Source organism: Acanthochromis polyacanthus, chromosome 15 (genome assembly GCF_021347895.1).
Source record: "Acanthochromis polyacanthus isolate Apoly-LR-REF ecotype Palm Island chromosome 15, KAUST_Apoly_ChrSc, whole genome shotgun sequence".
Taxonomy (NCBI): domain Eukaryota; kingdom Metazoa; phylum Chordata; class Actinopteri; family Pomacentridae; genus Acanthochromis; species Acanthochromis polyacanthus.
In genome coordinates, this window is record NC_067127.1 from 13933880 (window position 1) to 13960748 (window position 26869).

The 26869-nt window shown below is 41.2% G+C and overlaps 1 protein-coding gene across 2 annotated transcripts; it reads left to right on the top strand.

Moving 5' to 3' along the window:
* Nucleotides 1–1736: 1736 nt before the first annotated feature.
* psme4a (proteasome activator subunit 4a) lies at nucleotides 1737–26660 on the top strand. 2 transcript variants are annotated; one of them, XM_051959760.1, is made up of 48 exons: nucleotides 1737–2410; nucleotides 3613–3753; nucleotides 3851–3967; nucleotides 5428–5484; nucleotides 6914–6958; nucleotides 8129–8278; nucleotides 10241–10304; nucleotides 10393–10467; nucleotides 10856–10978; nucleotides 11069–11161; nucleotides 12747–13012; nucleotides 13164–13350; nucleotides 13468–13557; nucleotides 13635–13699; nucleotides 14017–14167; nucleotides 14759–14857; nucleotides 14959–15028; nucleotides 15149–15216; nucleotides 15319–15534; nucleotides 16354–16511; nucleotides 17117–17212; nucleotides 17398–17453; nucleotides 17545–17601; nucleotides 17743–17798; nucleotides 17982–18080; nucleotides 18242–18304; nucleotides 18387–18482; nucleotides 18710–18841; nucleotides 18955–19164; nucleotides 19750–19886; nucleotides 20099–20152; nucleotides 20237–20366; nucleotides 20490–20571; nucleotides 20674–20827; nucleotides 20971–21040; nucleotides 21132–21257; nucleotides 21348–21500; nucleotides 21671–21775; nucleotides 21878–21969; nucleotides 22056–22187; nucleotides 22310–22518; nucleotides 22681–22766; nucleotides 22902–23030; nucleotides 23389–23544; nucleotides 24942–25104; nucleotides 25219–25352; nucleotides 25441–25581; nucleotides 25776–26660. In XM_051959760.1, exons 1-47 carry the CDS (start codon nucleotides 2214–2216, stop codon nucleotides 25573–25575), a joined length of 5544 nt encoding a protein of 1847 aa, XP_051815720.1. In that variant the 5' UTR covers nucleotides 1737–2213; the 3' UTR covers nucleotides 25576–25581; nucleotides 25776–26660. The 2 variants fall into 2 exon arrangements, with proteins under 2 accessions (XP_051815720.1, XP_051815721.1); XM_051959761.1 differs by lacking the exon at nucleotides 5428–5484 and having other exon boundaries at nucleotides 1738–2410.
* The last annotated feature ends 209 nt before the right edge of the window (nucleotides 26661–26869 follow it).

Here is a 26869-nt window from a genome sequence, read left to right on the forward strand (position 1 = left end):
TAGTGCACAGGTGTGCCTTAGACCGCCCACAATAAAAGGCCACTCTGAAAGGTGCAGTTTTATCACAGTACAATACCACAGATGTCACAAGATTTGAGGGAGCGTGCAGTTGGCATGCTAACAGCAGGAATATCAACCAGAGCTGTTGCTCGTGTATTGAGTGTTCATTTCTCTACCATAAGCCGTCTCCAAAGGCGTTTCAGAGAATTTGGCAGTACATCCAGCCAGCTTCACAACCGCAGACCACGTGTAACCACACCAGCCCAGGATCTCCACATCCAGCATGTTCACCTCCAAGATCGTCTGAGACCAGCCACTTGGACAGCTGCTGAAACAATCGTTTAACATAACCAAAGAATTTCTTCACAAACTGTCAGAAACCGTCTCAGGGAAGCTCATCTGCATGCTCATCGTCCTCATCGGGGTCTTGACCTGACTCCAGTTTGTCATCGTAACCGACTTGAGTGGGCAAATGCTCACATTCGATGGTATCTGGCACGTTGGAGAGGTGCTCTCTTCACGGATGAATCCTGGTTTACACTGTTCAAGGCAGATGGCAGACAGCGTGTGTGGCATCATGTGGGTGAGCGGTTTTCTGAGGTCAGTGTTGTGGATGGAGTGGCCCATGTTGGTGGTGGGGTTATGGTATGGGCAGGCATTTGTTATGGACAAAGAACACAGGTGCATTTTATTGATGGCATTTTGAATGCACAGAGATACCGTGACGAGATCCTGAGGCCCATTGTTGCGCCATACATCCAAGAACATCACCTCATGTTGCAACAGGATAATGCACAGCCCCATGTTGCAAGGATCTGTACACAATTCTTGGAAGCTGAAAACGTCCCAGTTCTTGCATGGCCAGCATACTCACCGGACATGTCACCCAATGAGCATGTTTGGGATGCTCTGGATCGGCATATCCCACAGCATGTACCAGTTCCCGCCAATATCCAGCAACTTCACACAGCCATTGAAGAGGAGTGGACCCCCCCCTCCCCCCAATAAAACAAAACTGCACCTTTCAGAGTGGCCTTTTATGGTGGGCAGTCTAAGGCACACCTGTGCACTAATCATGGTGTCTAATCAGCATCTTGATATGACACACCTGTGAGGTGGGATGGATTATCTCAGCAAAGGAAAAGTGTTCACTATCACAGATTTAGACAGATTTGTGAACAATATTTGAGAGAAATGGTGATATTGTGTATGTGGAAAAAGTTTTAGAACTTTGAGTTCATCTCATACAAAATGGGAGCAAAAACAAAAGTGTTGTGTTTATATTTTAGTTGAGTGTATCACTGACTACTACCACACATATGAAAAGATAATTTTTCTGCATAATTTCACAAATTCCTTGTACTGAGGAATTTACAAAATACTTGTTTTGTCAATTATTTTGTGTTGGAACCATGATATGTAAAGTGCTATTAAAAAAACAGCAATAAAAATTTAGGCTTCAATAAAATGCTCAGTAAAATATTTTTGTAATGATAATAACAATAATAAACACAAAAACACTTCCGTTGTAGTTATTTTGGGCTGAAAGTACAGCTAATTTATGCAACAGAAACGGCATCAGAGGACACGAAAGTCTTAAGTGGATTTCGAATCATCCTGTTTGAATGGCTAAAGGTTTATAAAAAGCATGAATGGACAGGGGCATGCTGGGAAGTGTAGTTCTCCCTGCTGCCAGCGGACATGACGTGTGTGTTGTGTAGCTGGTAGCTGGGTGTCGTCTGCAGTCTGCTTTGCCGTAGTTGGATGAATCAGTCGACGTTGACAGTCCTTGGGATATGACAGTGCTTTTGTAGTAGAGTGCTAACTTTAGCTAGACTGTTAGCTGGTTGTCAGGTTTTTAGGATTACGGTAGCCGAAGGAGAGGAATTCCAGTGCCAAGGCGTTGTTTGGACAAAGTCGTGTTTTTTGTTAGCCTTAATATCTTTATAAGATGACATTGATAGCGTTCCTGTTTTCTGGTAAAAGGAAGCTAATTTAACTTAAGCTAGATGGCTAGCTAGTCATTAACTTGTGAATCTCTTAACTTGGTCTCTGTGTGGGCCATAACAACCTCACCATTCACCAGGGAGAGTAGCTAGCTGGGGAATAGCTAGCCGTTATATTAGCCAGGTAGCATAACAACGTGCACCGGGAAGCTGAACGAAGTTAATATTTGCTAGCACAGAGAAGCTAGCCGGTTGAAATTTGCAAATATGAGAAAGGCAAAGTCCGACACATTGGATTTTATTCCTCAAAAAGACATCGTATACAACAAACTTCTGCCGTACGCGGACAGGCTTGACGATGAATCTAATGATATTTTAAGTAAAATAAAAGGAAACCTGGGCCGAGCTGTTCAGCTCAAAGAGATATGGCCCGGCGTCCTGTTTTGGACAAGGAAACTTTCCACGTAAGTAACGATAACCTTTGTTATTCTCTAATTAACTGTTCAAAGTGTTTTTAGTCTTGAGCATCATTGGAGTTACGTCGAAAAACGTTTGTGTAACATTTCGACGCAATGTGTAATGTTTAGTGTGTGTGTTATATATTTGGCTGAAGATGTGCTTTAGATTTCGTCAACTGTTTGTTTTTGTTTTAACTGAACACACATTTGTCAATGGCTGGTTGAGAAACTGTAACCGTAGCTTGGTATTTCTTCAATGACTTTCATCGCATTGATGCCCTGAAAATGGTCTGTGTCTGTGATTAGGGACGGTGCGGGTTTTGTAATCGGGCCAGCAGAGTGTCAAATACACAACCTGTCCCACGCAGTGCAGCACAGTAGTGGGTCATTGTCATCACTGTTTGCTTGTGTTCCACTTTTGACCTTTTTATTTTGAAGCAGCAATTCAGGTGACAGCTCATCCGATATCGCAACATGAAGATGACAGATTACAATTTCATGCACTTAAGAGTTTCACGTAGCCCCTGGCGGTCCTTAGTTGTACCCTACTCCTGATCTGCAGTGTCATACCTGTGTATGAGATCATATTTACAATGTGTCACCTGATTTACTGTGTTATCTCCTGAAAGGTTACTGCCAAACTAATAAATCCAGCAATACTTGTTGATTCTTTGTCAAATACAGACATTTATAAAGATTAAATTTAACCCTTTTCCACAGTGTCCCTCATTTATTTATTAAAACGAGTGGCATGGCATGTGCAAAAATGTTGTCAACATGGCACTCGGTGGATTATTTCGAGTTCTGTTTCAGTTTGTTGTACTTGTTTGTTGGGCTGTGTTTAATCCGTTTCAGTCCCCAATGCTGGCACATTGCTCTGTCCAAGACTGACTCACTGCCGGCTCAGGAAAGTTTACTGTCGGGTTGACCCAGATTCTGTTTACTGGTATTTTGGCATTTCAACAGAGATAGCGGTATTTTTAATGGGCCTCAACAAAGGCTTTTCAGCTTTTGTTGTGCTATTTTAAAAGATGAAAATGCATTCTTACTCAGTTAATATGTGAATAGCTCAGTTAGGGATTATATTCCCTTTTCTTGCACATGAAAGAACAAAATGTAAACAGAGTGGTAGCCATGGTGCTCACTGACCACTTATTATGCAAGTTGAAACTGGAGCAATTATCCCTAAATCTGTATTTCTTGTCAAGGTACATGAGACTGTATGGGCGAAAATTCAGCAAAGAAGACCATGTGCTGTTCATCAAGTTGCTCTACGAGCTAGTGACAATCCCCAGACTGGAGATCAGCATGATGCAGGGCCTTGCTCGGCTTCTTATCAACCTCCTCAAGTAAGAATGGGCCCCATCTGTTTAACTCAACACTTTTCACAAGACATTTCAAAAGGTGTTTTCTCTTATCTGAGTGTATGCCATATTCCTCTAACAGGAAAAGAGAACTACTGTCAAGGGAGGATCTTGAGTTGCCGTGGAGACCACTGTACGAGCTGCATGACAGGATTCTTTTCTCCAAAACGGAGCATCTCGGCCTCAACTGGTTTCCAAAGTATGTCTCTCTTCTCTTTATTGATGCCGTTGTTGAATATCACTAGTTTTATAAAAGCATTCCTAATCTTAAATGTTGAATATTTCTATTGATATATGCACTATACAGTTCACTCCATTTCAATTGTGTAATTTTGGATATATACGTATTCTTAGTGCAACAGATCGCCTACACCAGGTAACAGTAAATTACTTACGAACTGCTTAGTGACATTGCAGTTGGTCAGATGACATCAAAAAGCCCCTTCCACCACAGCTTTCCAGTATTGGATTGTGTCGACCCTTATCTGTACCTTTTCAAGAAAGGAACTATTTGACATTAACATCCACTTCACACACTGATTGACCACATTTGTGTGGAGGTGAGAGGAACTGTGCTTCTCTTTTAACTATTTATGGCATCTTTCATGAGTACAACCAAATGCAACGTGGCCGCTGTTTGCCTTGAAGTGTTAAATCTTAAATTATATTGTTTCCCCATTCTCTAACCACCTTTTTGTGCCAGCGTCCATTTGATGCGGACAGACAGCATTTCTGAAAAATGTTTTCGGAGATACCTTAAGCCGACCTTTAGAAGCCGCATTTAGGTTAATGTATATTTTTTTTTAATTCTTCCTATAATTCCTACAACTATTCGTTCAGTAGCCATCAAACTCTGGCGGAGCTTGATGGCTGCTTTCTAGTGTTTGCATCTTCTTATTTTATCTTTGTAAATTCATTTTCCCTGATTTTGATTATGGCAAAGTAATTTAACGTGAACAATAGAAAAAATACCCTCGATTAGCTGCATTTTCAGTGAAGTTACAAAACCCTGGCCTGTTCCAGGACTGCTAATTCTTTTGTTCAATGAGTTAATCATGTGCTTTGACAGTTTTTAAGAATTGTAAACACAGAGTAGTTTAGTCATTGCAGATAGAAATGTTTACAAATACTGGTAAGTAGTTTCACAACCTGACCTTGTTTTACCTTAGGTCACTATATGAGTTTGAATACAGTCTTATTGTATTTAGTTAATTGGGCAAATTGTGAGCGAACAAGTGTTTTATGTGTTTACAACATGTTTCATGCCACATAACCTTCATACGAACAATGTCTGCTGCGATTTTTACGCTTTCTACGTTTTGGAGCGAGATTTAAATGTTGACTTAACGCAACATCCTTTGATATTCCCTGTGAAGTTCTTAGCAAGCAGTGCGAGGTGCTCTTTTATGGTGCTATGGGAACATTGTATGTTTATCACAAACTGCTTTGCTAGCACACCTCTTTTACATTACTCCTGATTTTAAAAAAAACACAAGCTGCTTTGGCTGATTGCCAGCTCATCTCTTCTAACCCACAAAACAGGATACTCTGATTCCATAGTCAGTTGTATAAGCAAGGAGTATGTTCATATTTGGAGTGATTGGCACTTTGTCGTGTGCTGAATGTGTTCTTTATGCCTTTGTCTCCTTTTACATTCAGTTCTCCACGGCCTCGTTCATCCTGTAAACTCATAATGCTAAAATTGGTTCAGAGGTGGTAAGGACAATACTTCTCTTTGTGTTGTACTTTGAATCCATCCTTTGAGGCACTTACTTGTTTATTTTATATACATTGCATGTGAAAAAAATGAACACCCCATATGCAGCTTTTGACCGAAGAAAAATCAAGACTTAATCAATGTTAACATTTCACTCATATTGGAGACTGTCGCACTGCAGCTAACAGATTTTTTTTTTAAACCTTCTCCTATCCCCCATATCAACTATGAGAGTATGATCACAGACTGTGTACTGGATTACATGGGAGCAGTTTAGCAAGACAATATTGTGGACCATTTTAAGAAATAATACATTTCTGATTTTTAGGATAATTGTAAACCATTTATTGTGACAGTAGTAGCTTTCACATTAATGATCTCTCAATAATTATCTAGGGTTTTGCTGTGCTGTATTCCACTTTTAAGCTTGCTTTGAACATAGCCATCCCTGCATTACCAAAGAGCATGTTTAAGAGTCATTTAGGAGTTCTTGTCACGTTTCCTCTTCTCCTGGAATGTGTTAGGGTGAACGTGAGGATTCACTTTAAGTCACATACAAAGGTCATATAGTGCAGCCTGGGGTTTCTTCCCCTCGAGTGTCTGAGCGCTTTGTAATGGGACACTCAATTTGACTAGTTAATTGCTGTTGGATTTGCATGTGTTTTACCCTGGTTTGTGGCCTGTGTGTTGTGGGCTTACAGTGTTGAACACTGAGCTAGATCCATTCATTTAGATGGTTGCAGTTTGGCTTGCACAGCGCCGTCCGTATTTCCGCTGTTGTTTGAGCATTAAATGTGGAGTGCGTCAGCTACATGAGGACTCGAATGATGTGGCGATAAATAACCAGTTGCTGAGTGGGATTGCCGGGGCAATTCTAACCAGGCATGGCTTTAGCTTGCATGTGAGCAGATAGGTGGGATTGTGGGCAGGGAAACTCCAAAGCTGTGGTTATATTGGTCCCAAGTTTTCAACACTATTATGAGACCTGCATGTACAGGGTATATGTGAAGGTAATTGCTTAAGGAAGGTGTCTGCAATGTCTTCGAAGTTTCATTATTAGCAAATCCAAAACCACCTCTAAAACAGACTTAGCAGTGATTTTGCCATGTAAGGATTACTTTATGAGTGAAAGATTAAGGAGCAGTTAACACATACATCTGTACAGCACGGCAACAGCCAGGAAGGTCAACCCATATTAACAACATCTGTTATGTTTACTTTCCAGCAAAGTGTTCTTAGGCTATTAAATGTTATTACAATGTCAGCACTATACAGCAGCACACAAAATTTCCTCTTTCACTTTCAGCCAATCAGATGTGCATGCAGTCAAAGTCAAATGGCATTGGTGTGAAGGCTGTTTAACTGTAACTAACATGCGTTTTCTCACTGGCAAATTTGTAACGTTTTTATCATTTTCTTTTATTATAGCTCAGTGGAAAGCGTGTTGAAGACGCTTGTGAAAAGCTGCAGACCGTAAGTACATCCTAATCCTACCTGTCTATGGAAGACCAGCCTCATATTGCCTTCAAGTTTAGGCTCCTCCGGGCTTTTAATATTTTTTATTTAATGTAGTTGTGTCAAAGATAGCTGTGTATTAGTCTGAGAATCCATTGATTTTACACATACTGCTTTTGCTAACTTGACAGGAGGATAGCAAGAACATGGACACATATAGACAAACTCTCTATATTTTGGATGTTGATATGAGTAAAGATGCCTCGTGTTAGTTGTCACTAAAATGCTTTACCGTTACCAGCAGGTTCCTGATCATGTTTTCCGTAGTTGTGTGCATGCAGATATCTTAGGCGAGTGCTAGGACTTGCCACTTACGCAAATAATCCTATTATCTCATCTAATTCTGTCTTGTGAGTGAGTTTCCTGTTACTGTGAGAAGGCAGAGTAATTTGTGGTCAGCTGCTGAGACACTGTGGTTTAGCAGCAAGGCAGAGGGAACTAGTCGTGGTTGGAAGTTAGAGTTTTTTCAGGACCTCCAATGGATGTGGAATCTCTGAGGAGGCTCGGTGACTTGAAATAACCTGCAGGCTTTACACAAGCACATAATGGACCATGCAAAATCCCCCTGTGTGCCTGTGAGCCCGATGGAGCCATCTGATTTACCCTACCAGCTAAAAATGTGCCATCTGTATGACTAATAATCTCTCATCTGGGGGTTGTTAGGTTCAAACACTGAACCTTCAATGGCTGCTTTTTTTATTATGTGTTTTCCAGTCTCAACACAATGTGAATACAAACAATCAAGAGATTCTGATGAATGAAATCTCAAAATTAGGATCAGATGACACAGTTATTATTTGTTGTTGTTTTAAAGCTGCACGATAAAGTTGTATTATGCATTTCTGTTCATATATATGAATGTTGCTGAGATGAAGAATAAAATCTGACTGTAAAGTCTGGTGTCCAGCATCTGATGAGGTTGTTCGGTCGTGTGAGGAGGTGATTTGTACGTGATCTAATAGGCTTGCCCATCTTTTTAGCACTCTCTAAGCTGCTCTGCTGGTTGAGATGCTCCATATATACTCATTTATAATCTTGTGAGTGAAGACATTCTTGTCAGCAAGTCTCACCATTGGCCTAATTTTTTAACGAAAAAATCTAATTATGATTATCTGTCTGTTCACGCAGGTACTTCTCAGAGTCTGCAACTCAGGAGATGCTGGATGAGTGGAGACCGCTCCTGTGTCCCTTTGATGTCACCATGCAAAGAGCAATCAGTTACTTTGAGCTCTTTCTGCCCACAACTCTGCCTCCTGAGCTGCATCACAAGGGGTTTAAGTAAGAAAATTCTCATCCGCTCCTGTGTATAATTGAAATATCTTGTCTGAAGACAGTTAGCCTTGAGATACAGTGAAGAATAGCTGCGCTTATTAAGCGAGAAGAGGTGAATGAATGCAGAGTGATGTTGTGTCAGCCATCTACAAAGGTACAGGGTCCTGATACAGACGTCATGACAGCCACTCAGGGCTGGCAGGCATAATGGAATAAGTGCCTGTGAGGGGGTGTATCCCATGGGACATGGAAACAAGTGCTATAAAAGAGAACCAAGGCCCAGCTCCAGCTTTTAATGTTTCCAAACCAGCTAGATTAACCACACACATTGATTTCTATTTAATGATGGTCAGTGTTATACTTCATGTTAAAGATTAATGACTGTATTAAGATATTGTCCGCACATCTGTTCTTCTGACAAAATTACACTGTGGTGAAGAAATGTGAGTGATTGCTTGGTGATTTCTAGGCCCCTTAATTCTGGCAGAGAATCATTTTAATGTAACAGACTCACAGTGCTTAACAGTACTGACTAGATGCACCCCTGAGCAAATTCCATGTGACAATGAAGTAAAAAGAAACAAATACCCTTGTGACAAACACATGTAACAAAATGAGCCTTTCTCGAAACTGAGACAGCCCTGCTCCTTTTTTTTTTCGTAACGTAAAGAATAGAAAAATAAGAGGAAGTTTGATTATCTCTTGTGCTGCTCATCAAGCCTTATTTTTTGACTTGCTACAACACACGCTTGTACAACACAGCAATCACGGGCTGCCAGAATATCTAAAAGAAATGGCAGTTAAGAGAAACAATGGCAGTCAGACAAGATCTAAAAGAACAAGACGTGGTGTTCACTGTGCAGCATTGAAACACAGACACACTCACGCACATAAAGGTCAACGTCCAACGTATGCAAAACAACATCTGAATTAGCAACAGTGGTGTTCGAAGCAAGGGCTGTTTAAAGGTGAAGGTAAATTGTATTGCCTACCTAACATATGCTAGGAGGAAAAGAAGAGAGCATTGTTTGATAAAAAAGAACACTTTGTTACTGTTACCTTGCAACTGGAGGTGGAAATAATCTGCGCTGGGTTTGTGTGACAGCCAGTAGCAGAGGACACATTGTTACTCGGTTATACAAAGCCTTAGCAATCTGTGATGTCTGCCAAAGGGAGAGGTTACCCAGTACTGACCAAGTATGGTGCTCAAACTTTTGTTTGTTCCAGAAGTAAAACAAATTAAAGTGCATAAAAATTGAAGAAAAGCTCACTTTAGTGCATTTTTGCTGCAAGGGTTGTATTTACTTGTTTTTAACAAAGTATCATGGATTTTTCTCACGTAGAGGAAATTGTTGTTGGCACCCCTACCAAAGAGATTTCAGCCAGTGCCAAAATGAACATCAGAATTTAAAAAAATAAAAAATTTTGGGGTTAACCGGTTTTGCCAATTTGTGTTTCATTTGCTCAACCATAATAGATATTTTTTGTTTATCAAATGGTCAGAAATAACAGGAAAATACAATCATAGGATTTATACATGTGAGCCAGTTTTGCTTACTGACATTAATATGACAGCATATGTCATTTGCACAAGGCTCACATCTTTATATGTTCATTTGGCCTGCTGTACACTGACAAAATCTAACCTCTTTCAATAATTCTGATCAATATGAATACAATGTTGTTCTTTGTAGGAACTTCTCACAATGATTCAAGATAACAGACTCATAAAATCAAGTGCTGCTCTAACTTGGTTTATGCTGGTGTACGTATAAATTTGCTAGCAATGGAAATGAGGAAAAAAAACTGCATTGTACGGGATTCACATTTCCAGCCCTAATCTTTTCCCAGCGACCACTTTACTTTCACTGAAATTTTACTTTGGCACCTGTCAGCTAAATGTCACACAGCCTTGATATATTTAGCAGAGTTATCGTCTGCATTTGTAACTATTTGTTTGCTTGGCAGGTTGTGGTTCGATGAGTTGATCAGCTTGTGGGTGTCTGTGCAAAATCTTCCAAGCTGGGAAGTTGTGAGTATATTAAGGTGTTAAACAATGATTCAGTATGCTTCCGTCTTTCTGCCTTCCTTGTGTAACGTCATGTCCTACGTCTTTGCAGCATCTGGTCAATCTCTTTGCTCGCTTGGCCAATGACAACATCGGCTACATTGACTGGGACCCTTATATTCCTAAGGTTTGTTGCCCTCTTTTTTCAAATCACTCCTTCCCACTGCCTCTTACACAATTTAGTACTTGTTTGTTTTGAGAATTGTGGCACATGTTCCCATGTGCTTTCATGGCTTATATTTCATGGCCATTGCTTCTTGTCAGAGAAACAAACTATCAAGTTTCTTTACTGAGCTTGCTCTCTGCCACAGAGGGGAAGTGACTTGCATCATGTTTGTGTTTCCACTGAGTAGCACCACCAGTGTGGGTCACTGATAAGCATAAACATGCACTCCTGACCTGTTCCCCAAATGTATTTATTTGGTTTTTGATCCGTTTCACAACCAACTAGTCCTCATCAAAATAATAAAAGGAAGAAAATTAACAGCTGGTTGTGTAATTTTTTCCTATTTCAGATTTTCACAAGAATTCTGAGGAGCCTGAATCTCCCTGTGGGGACCAGTCAGATGTTGGTACCACGATACATCACCAATGCCTACGACATCAGCCATGTGGTGCTTTGGGTGTCCTCCCTCCTGGTTAGCTCACTGATCAGATATTTATCTATGCTGTATATACAAATAGCTTCCACATGATTGTTTCAGTGACTGTTACTGTGCCCATTTCAGGGAGGACCCAGCAAGCAAGCTCAAGAGCAGCTCAGTGGCCTTTTCAACAGCATTACGTCCTTCTTCCATCCATCAAACCATGGTCGCTGGTTGGTGAGTCACTTCTTACTTATAGTGGATGACTGTAGAATTGAAGAAGCCACAAATAATGTGGACCGCCTAACAGTCTAACAGAAAGTCTAACACTTCAGTGCTGTGGGGCAGCAGTTCAGAATATTTTAGTTTTAACATCAACAACTTTTTAGCGGCTCAGACGTGTTTTCTTAGGATCAACATAGTACAAAAACATTAATGATTTCTCTGCAGCATTGCAATTTTTCTGAAGAAATATGCTGCAAATCAAAGTTAAAGTTAACAATGATACCTAATGAATATTTATTAAGAGTTTAATATCTAAAAACTGTGCTTCATCAGAGCTGCATGGGATTGATTCAATGTGATTGTCACTGTTGGTAACATAAGCAAATCACCTGACAACTGTCATCACATTTTGAAATGATGGAAACACTGCTAAACTTTGACTGGGTCATTGGTGCATGGAAATGCATGACATCACGTTTTTTCCAACAGAGGTCTGCGCACCTCAGACTACTCTGTGGCAAATTTACAAAACGAACACCTGAAATTTGTGGAAGATTTTGTGTTCGTATCGGACCAAATACTATGCTAACTGGAAAAAAAAAATGGTTTTCAAGTCTGTAAATTATATACTGCAAGTATAATGTGTTTTTTGTCAACATTACAGGATAATAAATATTGATCTTGAACATCTGTAAGAATAGACACCATTGCAGTTTACATTTGAAAGTATCTGTGAAGTGTACCTTTGACTGTACTCTAAGTGTCACCGGAGTCATAAACAGTAAAGCTATCTTTGACACCTAAAATCCACAGAAAACTTGTCATGTTTTCATTGCTTCTGTTAAATTTAGGTACATCATTCGTCCAGCTTGTTCCAGCTACAAATCCAGCGGCATGTTCACACAGCATACCAGGACACATAGCATCAACAAATACAATGACAGGGCATAGTCACTCGTCGTCATTTTCTAGGAAGCTTCCTGAATCTTGTTGGCTGTCTAGGTTTACATCGGTATCCAGTTCAGGTTTGCCATGTGAGTGAGATGGCTGCAATTCTATTAAAGGTCACTGGCATCACGACTGCATGCCTTTCTGTTTTGAGGATCCCCCTTCCTCTGGATTTGAAGCAGCACAGGCAGCAACGTGTCCTTGTACACAAACTTTTTTTTTTTGGTAGAGGGATGAGTTTGTGCATGTTTGAGGCTGTTGCTGGGATACATTTGAGATGTTCCACCAGTTAGCTATAGTTTTGTAAACAGGGTTCTGCAAACAGCTAAGACCGAAGCGCTTCTGAAATCAGACAATGATGTGTTATCATGGATATCCACAGCATGATTCTGCTTAGTCATTCACTGGAAAAAAAGTGTAACAAAGCAAGTGTTCTTGTCCGGATGAAATTTAAGCCGTGAAACGTAACTAAATTGAATCTAATTGGTTCAAAGACACTCAACAAGTAGATAAAACTGTGTTCACATTTTATTGGTCAATCAACACTCTACCTCTCCATTTTTCCAAAATACATGGAGGTAGACTGTCCACCTTTGTGTCAGGCCTTTGTCATGTATTTGTCTTTCTGTCCCTTTGTCATCATGTCCAGATGAAGCTCATGAAACTGCTCCAGCGTCTCCCAGCCAGTGTTGTTCGGCGGCTGCACCGAGAGCGCTACAGAAAGCCCACATGGCTAACGCCAATACCAGACAGTCACAAGCTCACAGAGGAGGACATTACGGACTTTGTGGAGAGTATGATGCAGCCAGTTCTGCTGGCCATGTTCAGCAAGACGGGCAGTCTCGATGCGGCCCAGGCCCTGCAGAACCTAGCTCTAATGAGACCTGAGTTGGTCATTCCGCCTGTGCTGGAGAAGTAAGTTTGTACTGAGCTTGAGAATCTTAACAATAGCAGAGTTTTGACCCAAGTTCTGCTTCACTGTTGCTAGTTTTCCGCTTGAGATAAGAGACAAGGCTGCAGTTTGAAATGAAAACAAAGGGCTAATTGTTTTCTCTTTCCACCATAGAACATACCCTGCTCTGGAGACGCTAACAGAGCCCCACCAGCTGACAGCCACTTTGAGCTGCATGATTGGTGTGGCACGGAGCCTAGTGTCAGGTGGGCAGCGCTTTCCTGAGGGGCCCACTCACATGCTGCCCCTGCTCATGAGGGCCCTGCCAGGCGTTGACCCAAATGACTTCAGCAAGTGCATGGTGCGCTCCACTGTTGTTCATGTTGATCTTCTTTCGAGACTCTTACTACAGATTTCTTGCCATTGTTTGTTTAACCTTCTCTCATGTCTGACCAGAATGACATTCTCTTTCCGACAGATCACATTCCAATTTATAGCTACGTTTGTGACTCTTGTGCCTTTGGTGGACTGTTCGTCTGCCCTACATGAAAGAACTGACTTGACAGAGGTGAATAACTCACATCTTTTTCCACTTTTTTCAAAAGTGAATAAGAAGTGCTAAATGATCCTAAATATGCCTTTCAGGTTGAAAGAGAGATGTGTTCAGCCTCAGCTGAGTTTGAAGACTTTGTGCTTCAGTTCATGGACAGGTATGTGGAATTTTGATGCTAAAAAAACATTAGTCCTCTGTAGCAGCTGCTTTCAGTAATTTAGTTGCAATAGCTGTTATAGGTGTGAAAAATCAAAAAGTCAAGAAAATTTGCTGAATGCAAAAAAAATGCATTAAATTTAACTAATGTGAATGTCTCCGTCTCTCAAGTTTTAATATATGATATTATAGATAACTGCAACATACATATTGATTTTACAGCATTCCAAACCTACAGAATTGTCTCTATTCGATATTAAAGAAGAATAATAAGTGAACATTTTAACCCATGATGCTTTTTTTTTTTTATCGGAACAGATGCTTTGCCCTGATAGACAGCAGCACTTTGGAACAAACTCGAGAGGAAACCGAAACCGAGAAAATGACTCATTTGGAGAGTCTGGTTGAGCTTGGACTGTCTTCCACCTTTAGCACCATCCTCACACAGTGCTCCTTGGACATCTTCAAGGTCAGCATTATGTCTTGTATCACACTTTTGTCATTCCACATTATTTATTCTTTCAGATTTATGGTACTGTGAAAGAGTTAAGACACCAAAATTGGAGTGGGCATGCATCAAAAAATATTGCCATGAAGAGTTTTGATTATCACTTAACTTCAAACAAAGTCAAGTAAACACAGAGAAGCCAAAAAAACAACAACACTCAATGAAATCATTACTTGGTGTGGCCAGCTTTGACTTTCAAGAGAAAGGAGAACCATTTCTATGGATATGACTGTGTCTTCTGTCTCCTCATGTAATACCAGACCTATTCTGGGACGGTGACATCAGGACACTCTGTGTTTAGCAAAACATGTGTTGCAGGACTCCTTATCCTTCTTAGTGAAGATAGTTCTTTGTCTTTCTGTCTGTCTGAACAGACATCTCTAATGTTATTGGTTGATGGATAACCTAAATAACTGAAATGAAGTAGCACAGAATTGCATATATACACTACACATATATACGTGTTTGTATGGGCATCAATATTTGTCTGTATGTTGTACATATACATATACATATGAACACTTTTGTTACATTGTTTTAATATTTCATTAGGTGGCTCTGGAAAAGGTGTTCAACTTTGCAACCACCAACATCTTCGAGACGCGTGTAGCTGGGAGAATGGTGGCAGACATGTGTAGAGCTGCTTCAAAAGTGAGTCTTACCCACTCGCACTCGTCATCTAGGTTCAGAGCATCAGCTTCTTCCAGCTTTTTGGTTTACTGTCTTCATCCTCACTGTACTTCTGTTTTCAGTGTCACCCTGCAGAGTCACTCAAGATGTTTGTGCCACACTGCTGCAATGCTATCAACCAAATTGCTGTCAGTAAGTGTTGACCCCACAAGGATATGCATATAAGAGGAGGTTTCCAGAAGCATGATTTGTGTTTTCCACCCGGAGCCTTTGTCATTTGCATGACACAGATTTTTTTTTTTTCCCAAACAGATGAGGAGGTCTTGAATGAGGAGGAGCTTGACAAGGAGTTGTTGTGGAATCTCCAGCTGCTTTCTGAGGTGAAATTGCTCACTTAACCCCACTTAACCCCATGTTTACAAATCCCTTCTATCTGTAATTCTATAACAATATTTTTAACCTTCTTGTCATGTGCGACCCAGGTGTCTCGGGTGGATGGGGACAAGATCCTCCCTTATCGTTCTGAACTCGTCCAGATTTTGCAGTTAACGCTTCACCTCAAGTGTAAGCAGGGCTACACTTTGGCTTGCAATCTACTGCACCACATTCTTCGCTCCACTGCCCTCATCTACCCTACAGAATACTGCAGTGTGCCCGGGGGCTTCCATCAACCAGTCAGTGACTACCTACCCATTAAGGTAATGTTGATTGAAATTTCACGATCTTCGTCAAATAAAATCACTTTACTTAAACACATAATGTACCGCAGTCTTACTTTATTTACTGTGTATATTCCAAATGTCTCTGAGGTGAATATTACTATGATCACTGAGTGCGACATTGTGTCAAAAACACTTGCAGATACAGACATTTTCACTTAACCAAGAGAATTCAGTCGCATACAGTACTATGGAGCTCACTGTAACCTGGTTTGATTAATTGTAGAAGTGTTAACAGTTAGTCATTGAACGAAGGCTCTCCTTCGACCTCATTACATCTCTTCCCCAGCAGAGGCATTAATAGTAGATAACTTGGCTGGATTGCACTCTTCTGCAACACAGGAGAAATGAAATGTCTCACTTGCAGTTGCCAAGTTGCCAGCTGTAGTGTAGGCCTGAGGGAATGTGTTATGTGCATCAGTCTTTAATTAGTCTTGAAAAAAATGTCACAGATAGTAGTATTTATAAATGAAAAGCTATACTGTATTTTCAATCACATATATAAGAACATATCAGCTTTATGTAGTCTGTAACAGAAATAGGGTTGCCAGTTGTTGGTTTACTGTGAGTCAGCCTTGTAGGGAATCAAAATGGAATAACAATACAATAAAAAAAATGAAATAGGTGGTTGATGTGGTTGAACTGTTCTCTTATTTTACCAGAGAAGAAAGAGGAAAGGCTTGTGTCTTTAGATTTAGGTCATTTTCGGTGTATTTCTACATGAGAATGAGACCTCAACCAGTTGAGGAAATACCAAATTCATCTACAGTGGTTTGCTTGATGTTATTGTCCTTGCAGGACTGGGGTCGGCCTGGTGACCTGTGGAATTTAGATATCCGGTGGCATGTGCCCAGTGTTGAAGAGACGTCATTGGCTTTTTATTTACTGGACCTGATCCTCCAGCCCGAACTTCAGCGGCTTCAGAGGTTTGCTCAAGGAGACCAGGACATGAGCAGGTAAAGAACTCTGAGTACTCCTGTGTGCTCCTTACAGCAGTTTTATTCAGATTTCTGCTGATGTTACTGGTTTCATACTCTATCAAAGTCCTTATCAACAACTCTCGACTCTTGGCAGCCATCTTGTTAAAGCTCCCGGCCAGTTATTTTTGGCCAGGTCCCTATCTTAATGAATGTAGAGAGAGCCATACTGCAATTTCAGTGGTGACTGGTACAAAAACTGCATGTTTATAACCCAGTCAAATTGGATTTTAAAAAGTTTTGTCAGATTTTACCCTAAGATAAGCTTTAATGACTGTTTTCCTCTGCCAGCTCTATTTCTGCTATGCATGTGTGAAGTTCCACAACACTGTACTTGCATCCAGTTGGCTTGAGGTCTTGTTTCAGTTGATTTTTTTTTTTTTTGGGGGGGGGATGAGGGGCATTACATGTGCCTTGCAACCACCATTTTTGGCATCGTGGAATTCTTTCATAAATTTTTGGTTCAGAGTTCCCAAATGTCTCTGACTGCATTCAGTCCATTTTTGTTAAATTAGTTTGGATCTACTGTAAAATTGCTGTGTCTACATGTGGTATATGTATGTGTTTGATTTTGTCTTTTCCAGAGATGATGTGCTACAGAGCCTCACCATTGTGCAGCACTGCCTCCTTGGAGCCGGGGGTCTGATGCCTCCACTGAAAGGAGAACCCATCCCTGAACTGTAAGCATTCACCTTTTAACTTCAGACCAACACAACCTGGAAAAGAGACTATTACTATTCCATTAAAATACTTGGATTAATCCAAAAAGTAAAGACAAATATCCACTTTATTTTTACAAAATTTGTTTTCAGACTTCGTTGTAAGTAATGTCTTTGATCCTGCCCCCCCCCCCCCCCCCCCCCAGGGTTCACAGCATGGTGAATCTGGATGAGACCACGCTCTATACAGGCATGGAGTATGGTATGTGCCATTGAAAGATTTATTTTTAATCACAATAGGTGTAAGAAGGCTGTGGGAGTCTAATCTTACACTGTATTATCTCCACTTGCAGATGAGTCCAGAGAGAACTACAGAGACGCCATCTGTGGTGTGATGAGACAGCTGCTGCGTACGTGTTCACTCAGTTTAACTCTTCGCTAGGCTTATGATCTTTCTACAACCACACCTATAAGCAAATCGTACTGTGCAAGTTCACTATATACTGTAGGTCTCTGTCCTGTCATCTGAGTGACTTTTCCTCTTCTTGTAGATTACATCCTGGAGCACTCTGAAGATGACACGAAGTCCCTTTTCTCCATCATCAAGGTGGGCAGCAACCAAAGCACATACTCTGTGACATCTTTTTCAAAGCCACAATATGTAGGACGTGTCTTTTATTTGCTGTGTGGGAAAATATGTGAGCGTGTAGGAATATCTTGAATTGCTTGTAGACTCTGATCCTGATCCTATCAGCCAACATTAATCAGTATTTTTCTGTGAAACTTTCAGATTATCAGCGACCTTTTGCACTTCAAAGGTTCTCACAAGCATGAGTTTGACTCCCGCTGGAAGAGCTTCAACCTTGTGAAGAAATCAATGGAAAACAGAGTGAGACATTTTATTGTTGCTCTGTTATTTCTATCCTGTGGTTACCCTGGACAAGGGTAACAATGCACTCTGCCCATCAAAGGTCATGCATTAGTGACATTAATATCACATACTGACCAGAAACATGCAAAGTGTATGATCCCTTGCTGTTGTATTTGCAGCTTCATGGCAGAAAGCAGCACATCAGAGCTCTGCTAATCGACAGAGTCATGCTCCAGCATGAGGTAAGTCTTAACAGAGAAATTACCTTTTTTGATTGTTAGCTTGTTTCACCATTTGTAACTCTGAGTCTTTGTTGTTCATCAGCTCCGAAAGCTGACAGTTGAAGGATGTCAGTACAGAAGCATTCACCAGGAGTTAATGAGAGACCTGCTGAGGCTTTCAACAAGCACCTACAGTCAAGTGAGTTCCCCCAGGACACCCTTGAGCAAAGTAATATCTACATTTTATAAAGTGCTGATAGTGTAACTCTAGCCTATATGTTTATCAGCTTTCTGTTTTATCTCTTTTAACAATATTACCTCATATTAGCCATTATACATCATCAATCAAAAAACACTTAATTAGTGTTCCTAAGACCCCATAAGAAAATGTGACATCTTAGCTGAGACTTTTTTATTACCTTCCAGGTACGCAGCAGAGCTCAGAATGTGTTGTTCACTGCGCTGGGAACCTACAACTTCTGCTGCAGAGATCTTATTCCTCATGTCTTAGAGTTTCTCAACCCGGACAACAGCAGCGTCACTCAGCAGCAGTTCAAAGTACGGCGGGCATCCCTCCACCGCAGAAACCCCAAAACAGTTATTTATAGTTTCATATTTAGGGATTTACATTCTATGTAATTTCTTCATCAACCATATCTGTACATCCACAGGGTGCCTTGTACTGTTTTCTGGGGAATCACAGTGGAGTTTGCCTGGCCAATCTGCATGACTGGGAGTGCATTGCTCTGACATGGCCTGCCATTGTCCGCTCTGGCCTCAGCTCAGCCATGTCTTTGGAGAAGCCCTCCATTGTGCGGCTCTTTGATGACCTAGCTGACAAAATCCATCGGCAGTATGAGACCATCGGCATCGACTTCTCTGTGAGTTCAGCGCCAGGAATGCTTTCACAAATGCGTCATAGAATCAAAGGCGCTTGGGATATGTTCCGACCACAGCAGTTACTCCAGTTACTACTAGGATAATGGAAACTCAATAGGTCAAACTGTGGAATCCTGGAATTGGAGCTTTGCATGTTGTATAACCTGTGTCAAATTACTGTATAATTTCTGTGTTTTGATTAAATTACAAGGTGAATTTTTATTGTCTCTGAAACAACACACCATGATAACAACAAAAAAAATGTTTGGAGATTTAGTACAGATGCCTAATTAAACTGAATCAAATTCATTTGTAAAATCAGAACTGATGTTGACAATACATATAGAATTGGTCTGCACTGTGGTAAAGATTTGATCAGCACTGACCTTGCAAAACTGTGGCTTCACTATACATAAGCACTAGTCCATACAAACACTTCAGTAGAATGTTTTTTTTCCTCTCGTGCTCTCTGAATATATCACATTAATCCCTGCATATGGGGCTAATCCCCGAGGTTTTATCCCTCTAAACATATTTGGACAAATTACTTTTGATGCTATATGTTATATTCTTTTCCATCCTTTTAGATCCCTGATGAGTGCTCCACTGTGGCCAAACAACTTATGACTGCTGGGAATCCTGTTCCTGTAGAGCCTGTTCCTTCAGAGGAAGAAACACAGAATGGTCTGAAGAGGCAGGAGCAGAAAAACGCTGAGGCGATCGAGTAAGTGAAACACCAGCGACAAGACAAATAATCACCACCGCTCAGACAGCGTTGCAACTCACAGCTCTTCCTCTTATAAGAAGCTTCAAAATATTGACACAAAACCCTTCTGTTGAGATGATGTGTTTACTCTTCATACAACCTTACTCTCAGCAAAGTAATTTTGGTTACATAACAGGTGCAAATACTAATACTGTTATACACTTTTGTAGGAAATACAAACAGCTCATTGGGGATCTACTGGAGTGTCTCAGCAACAGGAACATGTAGGTTAATTTAGTATACTTCATAAAATCATATTTACTTATGATTGCCTCTGACATTGACTCTGACTTTGTTCAACTTTCCAGGCCTTGGAAGTTTGAACACATTGCAATCGGATTCCTGTCTTTGCTGCTGAGAGATGACCACCAACTCCCACCACCCGCTGTCTTGTTCTTTGTGAAAAGCCTGAACCATGACTCCCTCTATGTCCGTAAGGTGCGTCATGCACAATGTATGAGAGACGTAGGAGTAGCGCTGTGATTCTTCAACTGTGTATGGACAGATTCCAGGCTTCTTCTGTGGGCTTTTTTGTTTGAAATGTCTCATTTTGTCCATTAGGTGGCGATATCAGCTGTGGCAGGGATCATGAAACAAATAAAGAGACCACATAAGAAAGTCTCTGTCTGCCCCTCTGAGCTTTGTAAGCATTTTGTTTGTCCAGTGTTTTTGTGGTTTTTGTATCTCCTTTTTATTATTTTCAGATTCTAGAAGTCACCTCAAAATCTGCGCTTTTCTCTGGTAGGTGGAGTAAAGGAACTTGATGGGATTGTAGCAGGGGACCGTGCAGACAATGAGTGGCTTCAGTATAACAGCAGCAACCTGCCACGCACACAGCAGGACTGGGATCACTGTGTGTTTGTGGAAAAGACACACTGGGGATACTACTGCTGGCCAAGGTTCTCATTTTATAATACCTGAATTTCTCAGTACGGTCTTGTTTTGCTTGCGGGACTGTTTTTCTTTACATTTTTTTCTTAGTATCTGTCACACAACATATTTAGGGTTTCTCTTTAATTGTTACCCCATAATTTATCCCTAGAAAACTGATGATGTATGCACCACTGGAGGAGCAACCCAAACATAACCTGAGCCGAGAGGAAATGACAGAGGTTTGTGCACAAACACAATATAACACATGCAATACGGTGGAATCATTTAAACAACAGCTTGTAAAATTCATTGTAATGCTCTTCCTGACAGCGGGAGCAGATCATCTTTGACCACTTCTCAGACCCGGTGTTCATTAACCAGTTCATCGAGTTCCTGTCTCTTGAAGACCGTAAGGGCAAGGACAAGTTCAGCCCTCGCAGATTCTGTTTGTTCAAGGTGAGATCTTCCAGCAGCAGATTCAAACTGGGAGTGCAAATCAACTAAAGTGCATAAATCTAAACACTAATATGCCTTCTGCTCTTCCAGGGACTGTTCCGTAACTTCAGCGATGCCTTTCTGCCCGTGTTGCGGCCACATATGGAGCGCCTAGTGGCAGACTCCCATGAGAGTAAGCAGCGCTGCGTTGCAGAGATCATCTCAGGACTGATCAGAGGCTGCAAGCACTGGAGCTACTTAAAGGTACAGATTTGAAACAGGTGGCTTGATATTCCACATCCTGTGAGTCAGTGTCTGAGAAGCTTTCTGAATTTATCATGTTAATGCCGCTTCTAGGAGTTTTCTTTAGCCACCTAGTATGTACTGCAAAGAGCATACGGTAACTTTTCCCTTGGAAAATACTTGTGTGACAGGTTGAGAGCCTGTGGGAGCTGCTGTGTCCATTGCTCCGTACTGCCTTGTCAAACATCACAATAGAAACTTATGCAGACTGGGGTACCTGCATTGCCACAGCCTGTGTAAGTCCTGTGTTCGTTCAAATCTATATTTATCCTTCACCTTGTTAAACTTGTTCCACTCATCCTTCCTTCAAAGTGACTGTTGTTTTCTGGCTTTGATAGGAGAGCAGAGACCCACGCAAGCTCCACTGGCTGTTTGAGATGCTAATGGAGTCTCCGGTCAATGGAGAGGGGGGCTCTTTTGTCGATGCCTGGTGAGTACAAAGGTTGCTGCCGTAAGCAGATGGTGTTGTTGTTGAGGCTGATAAACTGATGATCGCGCTGCTTTTTTCCTTCCCAGTCGACTCTATGTGCTGCAGGGAGGACTAGCGCAGCAGGAGTGGCGGGTACCTGAGCTCCTCCACAGGTTGCTGCAATACCTGGAACCCAAACTCACACAGGTGTACAAGAATGTGCGCGAAAGAATTGGCAGGTGATTTCCTTTTTGCACCTCTAGCGAATGTGAATGCACTACTCCTCGAGTTATTACCTTTGTAAAATTCTTTGTGTAATTCTTGTCCTTTTCCTGTCTTCTTTGTTTTGACACCCTTCCAGCGTGCTCACGTACATCTTCATGATTGATGTCAACTTGCCGTACACTCAGCCAACCACCTCCCCACGCATCTTGGACTTCACAGAGCGAATTCTGTTGCAGCTAAAGCCGCTGACTGAGGGCGATGAGGAAATCCAGAATCACGTGATTGAGGAGAATGAGGTGGGAGAGCAGGATGAGAGGACACAAGCAATCAAGTTACTCAAAACAGGTGGGTTAAGGCTCTGTCACCATTAATGCTGAACTCACAAGGAGTTTTAGTTGTGGTGGAAACAGTAAATTTTGAACAGAAGACAAATTTCTGTCAGACAGTCACACTTATTGCAGTGAAATGTTTTTAGATATATAAACTCCTCTCTTGAAATGTCTTCAGTGCTTAAGTGGCTGATTGCAAGTGCTGGTCGCTCCTTCTCCACTGCTGTCCCAGAACAACTACGGTTGCTTCCCCTGCTGTTTAAGGTGAAATAATCACTCATTTATTGATAGTCTTAATGTTCTAGCTTTGTCACTACCAACTTTATTTTTTTCCTCTAATGTATACCACATAGAAGGAACTGTCTGCCCATTAACCCGTCACTGTCCTCTCTGTTCCAGATTGCCCCAGTTGAGAATGATGACAGTTATGATGAACTAAAGAGGGATGCAAAGACCTGCCTGTCTCTGATGTCTCAGGGACTCCTCTACACAGAACAGATCCCCATGGTCCTCAATGCCCTACAGGAGGTGAGTCATCTGGCAGCTGTGGCTGTTATTCCACTTCTCACCTGCATCACACATGGCGAGGCTTATAACAGACCTCCACGATCTTAGAAGATCGGTACTTTAAAGAAGGACATGACCAAAGTAAGCTTTACATGAAAATCTACAAAAAAATCTACAAGTTGAATAAGCGAATAGTTCTGAAGTGTTGATTGGTCACACAAATAGGTAGACATCACGTGCTTAAAATAAGTGTGTTATAAATTTTGATTCACCTGTTCTCCCACAGAAAACCCCGTGTAAATTTGCATTTTTCCTCTTGTGAAACAAATGCTCAGAGTATGTTATCAAAGTGGCGTGAATCTGTTGTTGTGTGTTACAGATTGCTGGCAGCAGCTCCTGGCATGCTCGCTACACGGTGCTCACATACCTCCAGATTATGGTCTTTTACAACCTCTTCACATTCATGAGTGATCAGAAAGCAGTGAATGATGTGCGGGCACTGGTGATACAGCTGCTGGAGGATGAGCAGCTTGAGGTACAACCAACCATTTATTCACAAGTGTTTATCATTAGAACCATTCAAAATGTGAAGCCAGAAGTTGGACCACCTAGTCAGCCTGTCAGATGGAGAAACATGGAGAAACATATAGCAGTCTGGTTGTATAATGATCGTGAAGCTGTTGGCCAGTACATGCTTGTTTATGCTAGCAGGCACTCTCACTGTCTTTCAGCTTCACTGTAGTGATTCAGCACTCTCCTCCTGGCTCTCCTCTCTCTACCCCCCCACCCATCTAGTCCTCTAGCTGTTGCTATGGAAACCGCAGGCTGCAGTAATCTGTTGCTATGGCGATAACGTTCAGATTTAAGGAGGACGAGGGGGAGAAAGGATGGAGTAGAGACAAAGAAGAAGTGGGGGATGGAAGTAGCCATTTTTGCTTGGCCTCTTAAAGTAACCCATGCCTGATTTATGGGCTTCAGCTGTATGACGCTTTCATCCCGTTTAATTTAAAAAGCCTTTCCTTCTGCCACTGAAAGACCTGCACAGTACACGTTTCTTGCAAAGAATTCCACTGAGAATAGAGCTGTAAACTATGCCACAGATCATTTAGCTCACATTATAGAGGAGCATCTCCACACATACATTCATCTCCCGCTCCCAGCTGGCTGCTGTTACCTCCCAGCTACTCAGTGTACACAATAGTGGAACACCCTACCGCACGACATTATTAGCTATGCTATAATATGTCTTGTACACTGCGGCAGGAGATTGCAGGTAAAGCTCTGTGACTTGTGTGCCAGTATTGGCTGTAAATGCACCAAACAGTAATCTGCCAATATATAAAATGAATGTTCAGTATCTGTGTTTGGAAGATTTTTTGTGCTTAAAGCATGCAACAAGCACATTTGGTAGTACATGTATTATAAATGTTTTGCCACATTTAATATCAAAAATTATAGTAAATCAACAAAAAATGAAGGACATTTTAATGAAATGAGCTTCATTTTTTTCATGACAACACATAATCAATAAAGACACTTCACTTCAATGGTAGCACTAAGTGTTGTTTTGAGGAGGATATGAAGTTTGTGTCCACTGAGATCTTTTTTCACTTTGACTGAAGGATCAATTGCAGGTGGTGCAGGAGTAATGATCCACACAAAGGTGTCCACGCCTTACACAAACTGGCTGACTCTTCAAACAACCTTGTTCTTATTTAGTATTTATGAGCCTTAACACACATTTGTAAAATGTTAATAGGTGGCCAATTAACACACAATGACCCCCAAACAATTACTTCTAAACATTAACCAGCTTCTTAATCTGTGTACTTAGTTTAATTATTGTTATGTGTGTTAAAATTTATACTGCATTCTTGTGACACAATTCAGTTTGAACTTGAACTTCCATCTCCTTCTGTGTTTGTCTTCCAGGTGAGAGAAATGGCCGCCACTACACTCAGTGGCTTCCTTCAGTGCAATTTTTTGTCCATGGATGCTCCCATGCAGGCACATTTTGAGGCTCTCTGCAAGACTTCCTTGCCTAAAAAGAGGAAGAGGGAGGTTGGCTGTGTTGTGGACACCATACCCTCAGCTGGTAACGAACACACCGGATTAGCAGTGAAAGATTTAAGTCAAGACTGTGCGATGATACACTCGCTATGCCGCTCACTCTTGTTCTAACGGAATCCCTCCTGCTGTGTGTTTGTAGACCTGGTGCGCCGCCATGCTGGTGTTCTCGGGTTGAGCGCTTGTATTCTCTCCAGCCCATACGATGTGCCCACCTGGATGCCCCAACTTTTGATGGACCTGAGTGCTCACCTCAATGACACACAGCCCATTGAGGTATATTAAATTACCTATCAATCACCTTACATTGTTGCATGTCCAAAAAAACCAAACCAACCGTAGTTTATGGTGTGTTACCCTCCAGATGACCGTAAAGAAAACTCTGTCAAATTTCCGACGGACTCACCATGACAACTGGCAGCAGCATAAGCAGCAGTTCACAGATGACCAGCTCCTGGTCCTCACTGACCTGTTGGTCTCCCCGTGTTACTATGCCTAAAACATGGTAAGGAATTTTCGTTTTACACAGCTGTTGGAACATAAATGTGTTCACAGTACCCCAAAGATGTTCAGCTTAATTATTGTTCATTGGTGAATATCATCACGGAAACTGCTGGAGAGATCATTTTTAAAGATTTGAGAATTCCTCGAGCCACTTTTTTTTTGCTGTCATGTTTGTTTGTGTTTCACTTGCTTCAGTTTGGGACAACTCCAGACTGTACTGACACCAGCCTGCATTGGGGGGAAGAGCCAAGATCTTGACTGATAAAAGATGCAGAAGAGTGGCACACAAAGGAGCTGCGCTTTGGCGCACGCAAGGATTGACATGTCATGTATTTATGTATTTAGCTCATTTTCCATTTCTACTATACTTAATATTTAAGGATCAATCATAGCAGGGATGAATGCCCTGCAGTTTGTATCATGACTGTACAGTTTTTTTTTCTTCTTTTGTGGTTTGTTTGTGTGCATGTACACGGGTATGCGAGTGTGTGTGTTTATGGGATGCTTGAAGACATCTGCCGGTGTCCCACACATTTCTCAGGATTATATCCCAAGTATCAGCTCTGAGCCAACACAGTGTCCGTGTAGGACAGACACACTCTTTGCTATCTTCCACTAGTGAAGTGTTATGAGCCACAGAGAATTGACTATTGAATATTGGCTTTAGATTAGGTTTAAACCTGCAACACACAATGTTTGTGTGGCTGTTTGATCTATATATGATTATATGCATCACGCATGTATATATCATGGTAGAACAAATATGCACAAACATATTTATTTATTTACTGTTGCTGAAGCGCTATGTTTTAATTTTTTTTCATAGTATATCTGAGATTAAGTAGATGGCTGAGTTGTTGGCAATGGAGCCTAATCTCGTCTATTCTTGCAAAGAAAGGGAGAGTGTATGCTCCCCACTGCTATGCTGTGTGATGCGTTTGTTGTGAGGACCTGAGCACAGTTATGACACCATGTGATGTGTGCAGAAAAAAAAAGAAACCAAACTGCCTGTCCATAATTGTGACCTCTTCCCTCTTATCCTCAGCATCATTTAGTTTTTTGGAGAAAAAAAAAACACAATGAGATGGAATGAAAACAGACTTTTGGTTTGCGTATGTTTTCCCCTGATGACTTGAAACCAGTCTAAGCATTTAGTACCTCACTTACATTTAGTGTAGTGCCAAAACTGCAGTGATTTTTTTTCTTTTTTAGATATACTGTTTGCTTATTCAGAGAGATTACAATAAACAGTTTTTAACAAAAACTGCGCGTGGGAGTTTTGATTAGCA

Bases quoted from the DNA above. Each gene is read 5' to 3' on its own strand.
- psme4a (XM_051959760.1), top strand. From the start codon at position 2,214: ATGAGAAAGGCAAAGTCCGACACATTGGATTTTATTCCTCAAAAAGAC. The intron at 3,754-3,850 runs GTAAGAATGGGC...TTCCTCTAACAG, and splicing joins CTTCTTATCAACCTCCTCAA to GAAAAGAGAACTACTGTCAA. The intron at 22,767-22,901 runs GTGAAATAATCA...TCTCTGTTCCAG, and splicing joins TGCTTCCCCTGCTGTTTAAG to ATTGCCCCAGTTGAGAATGA.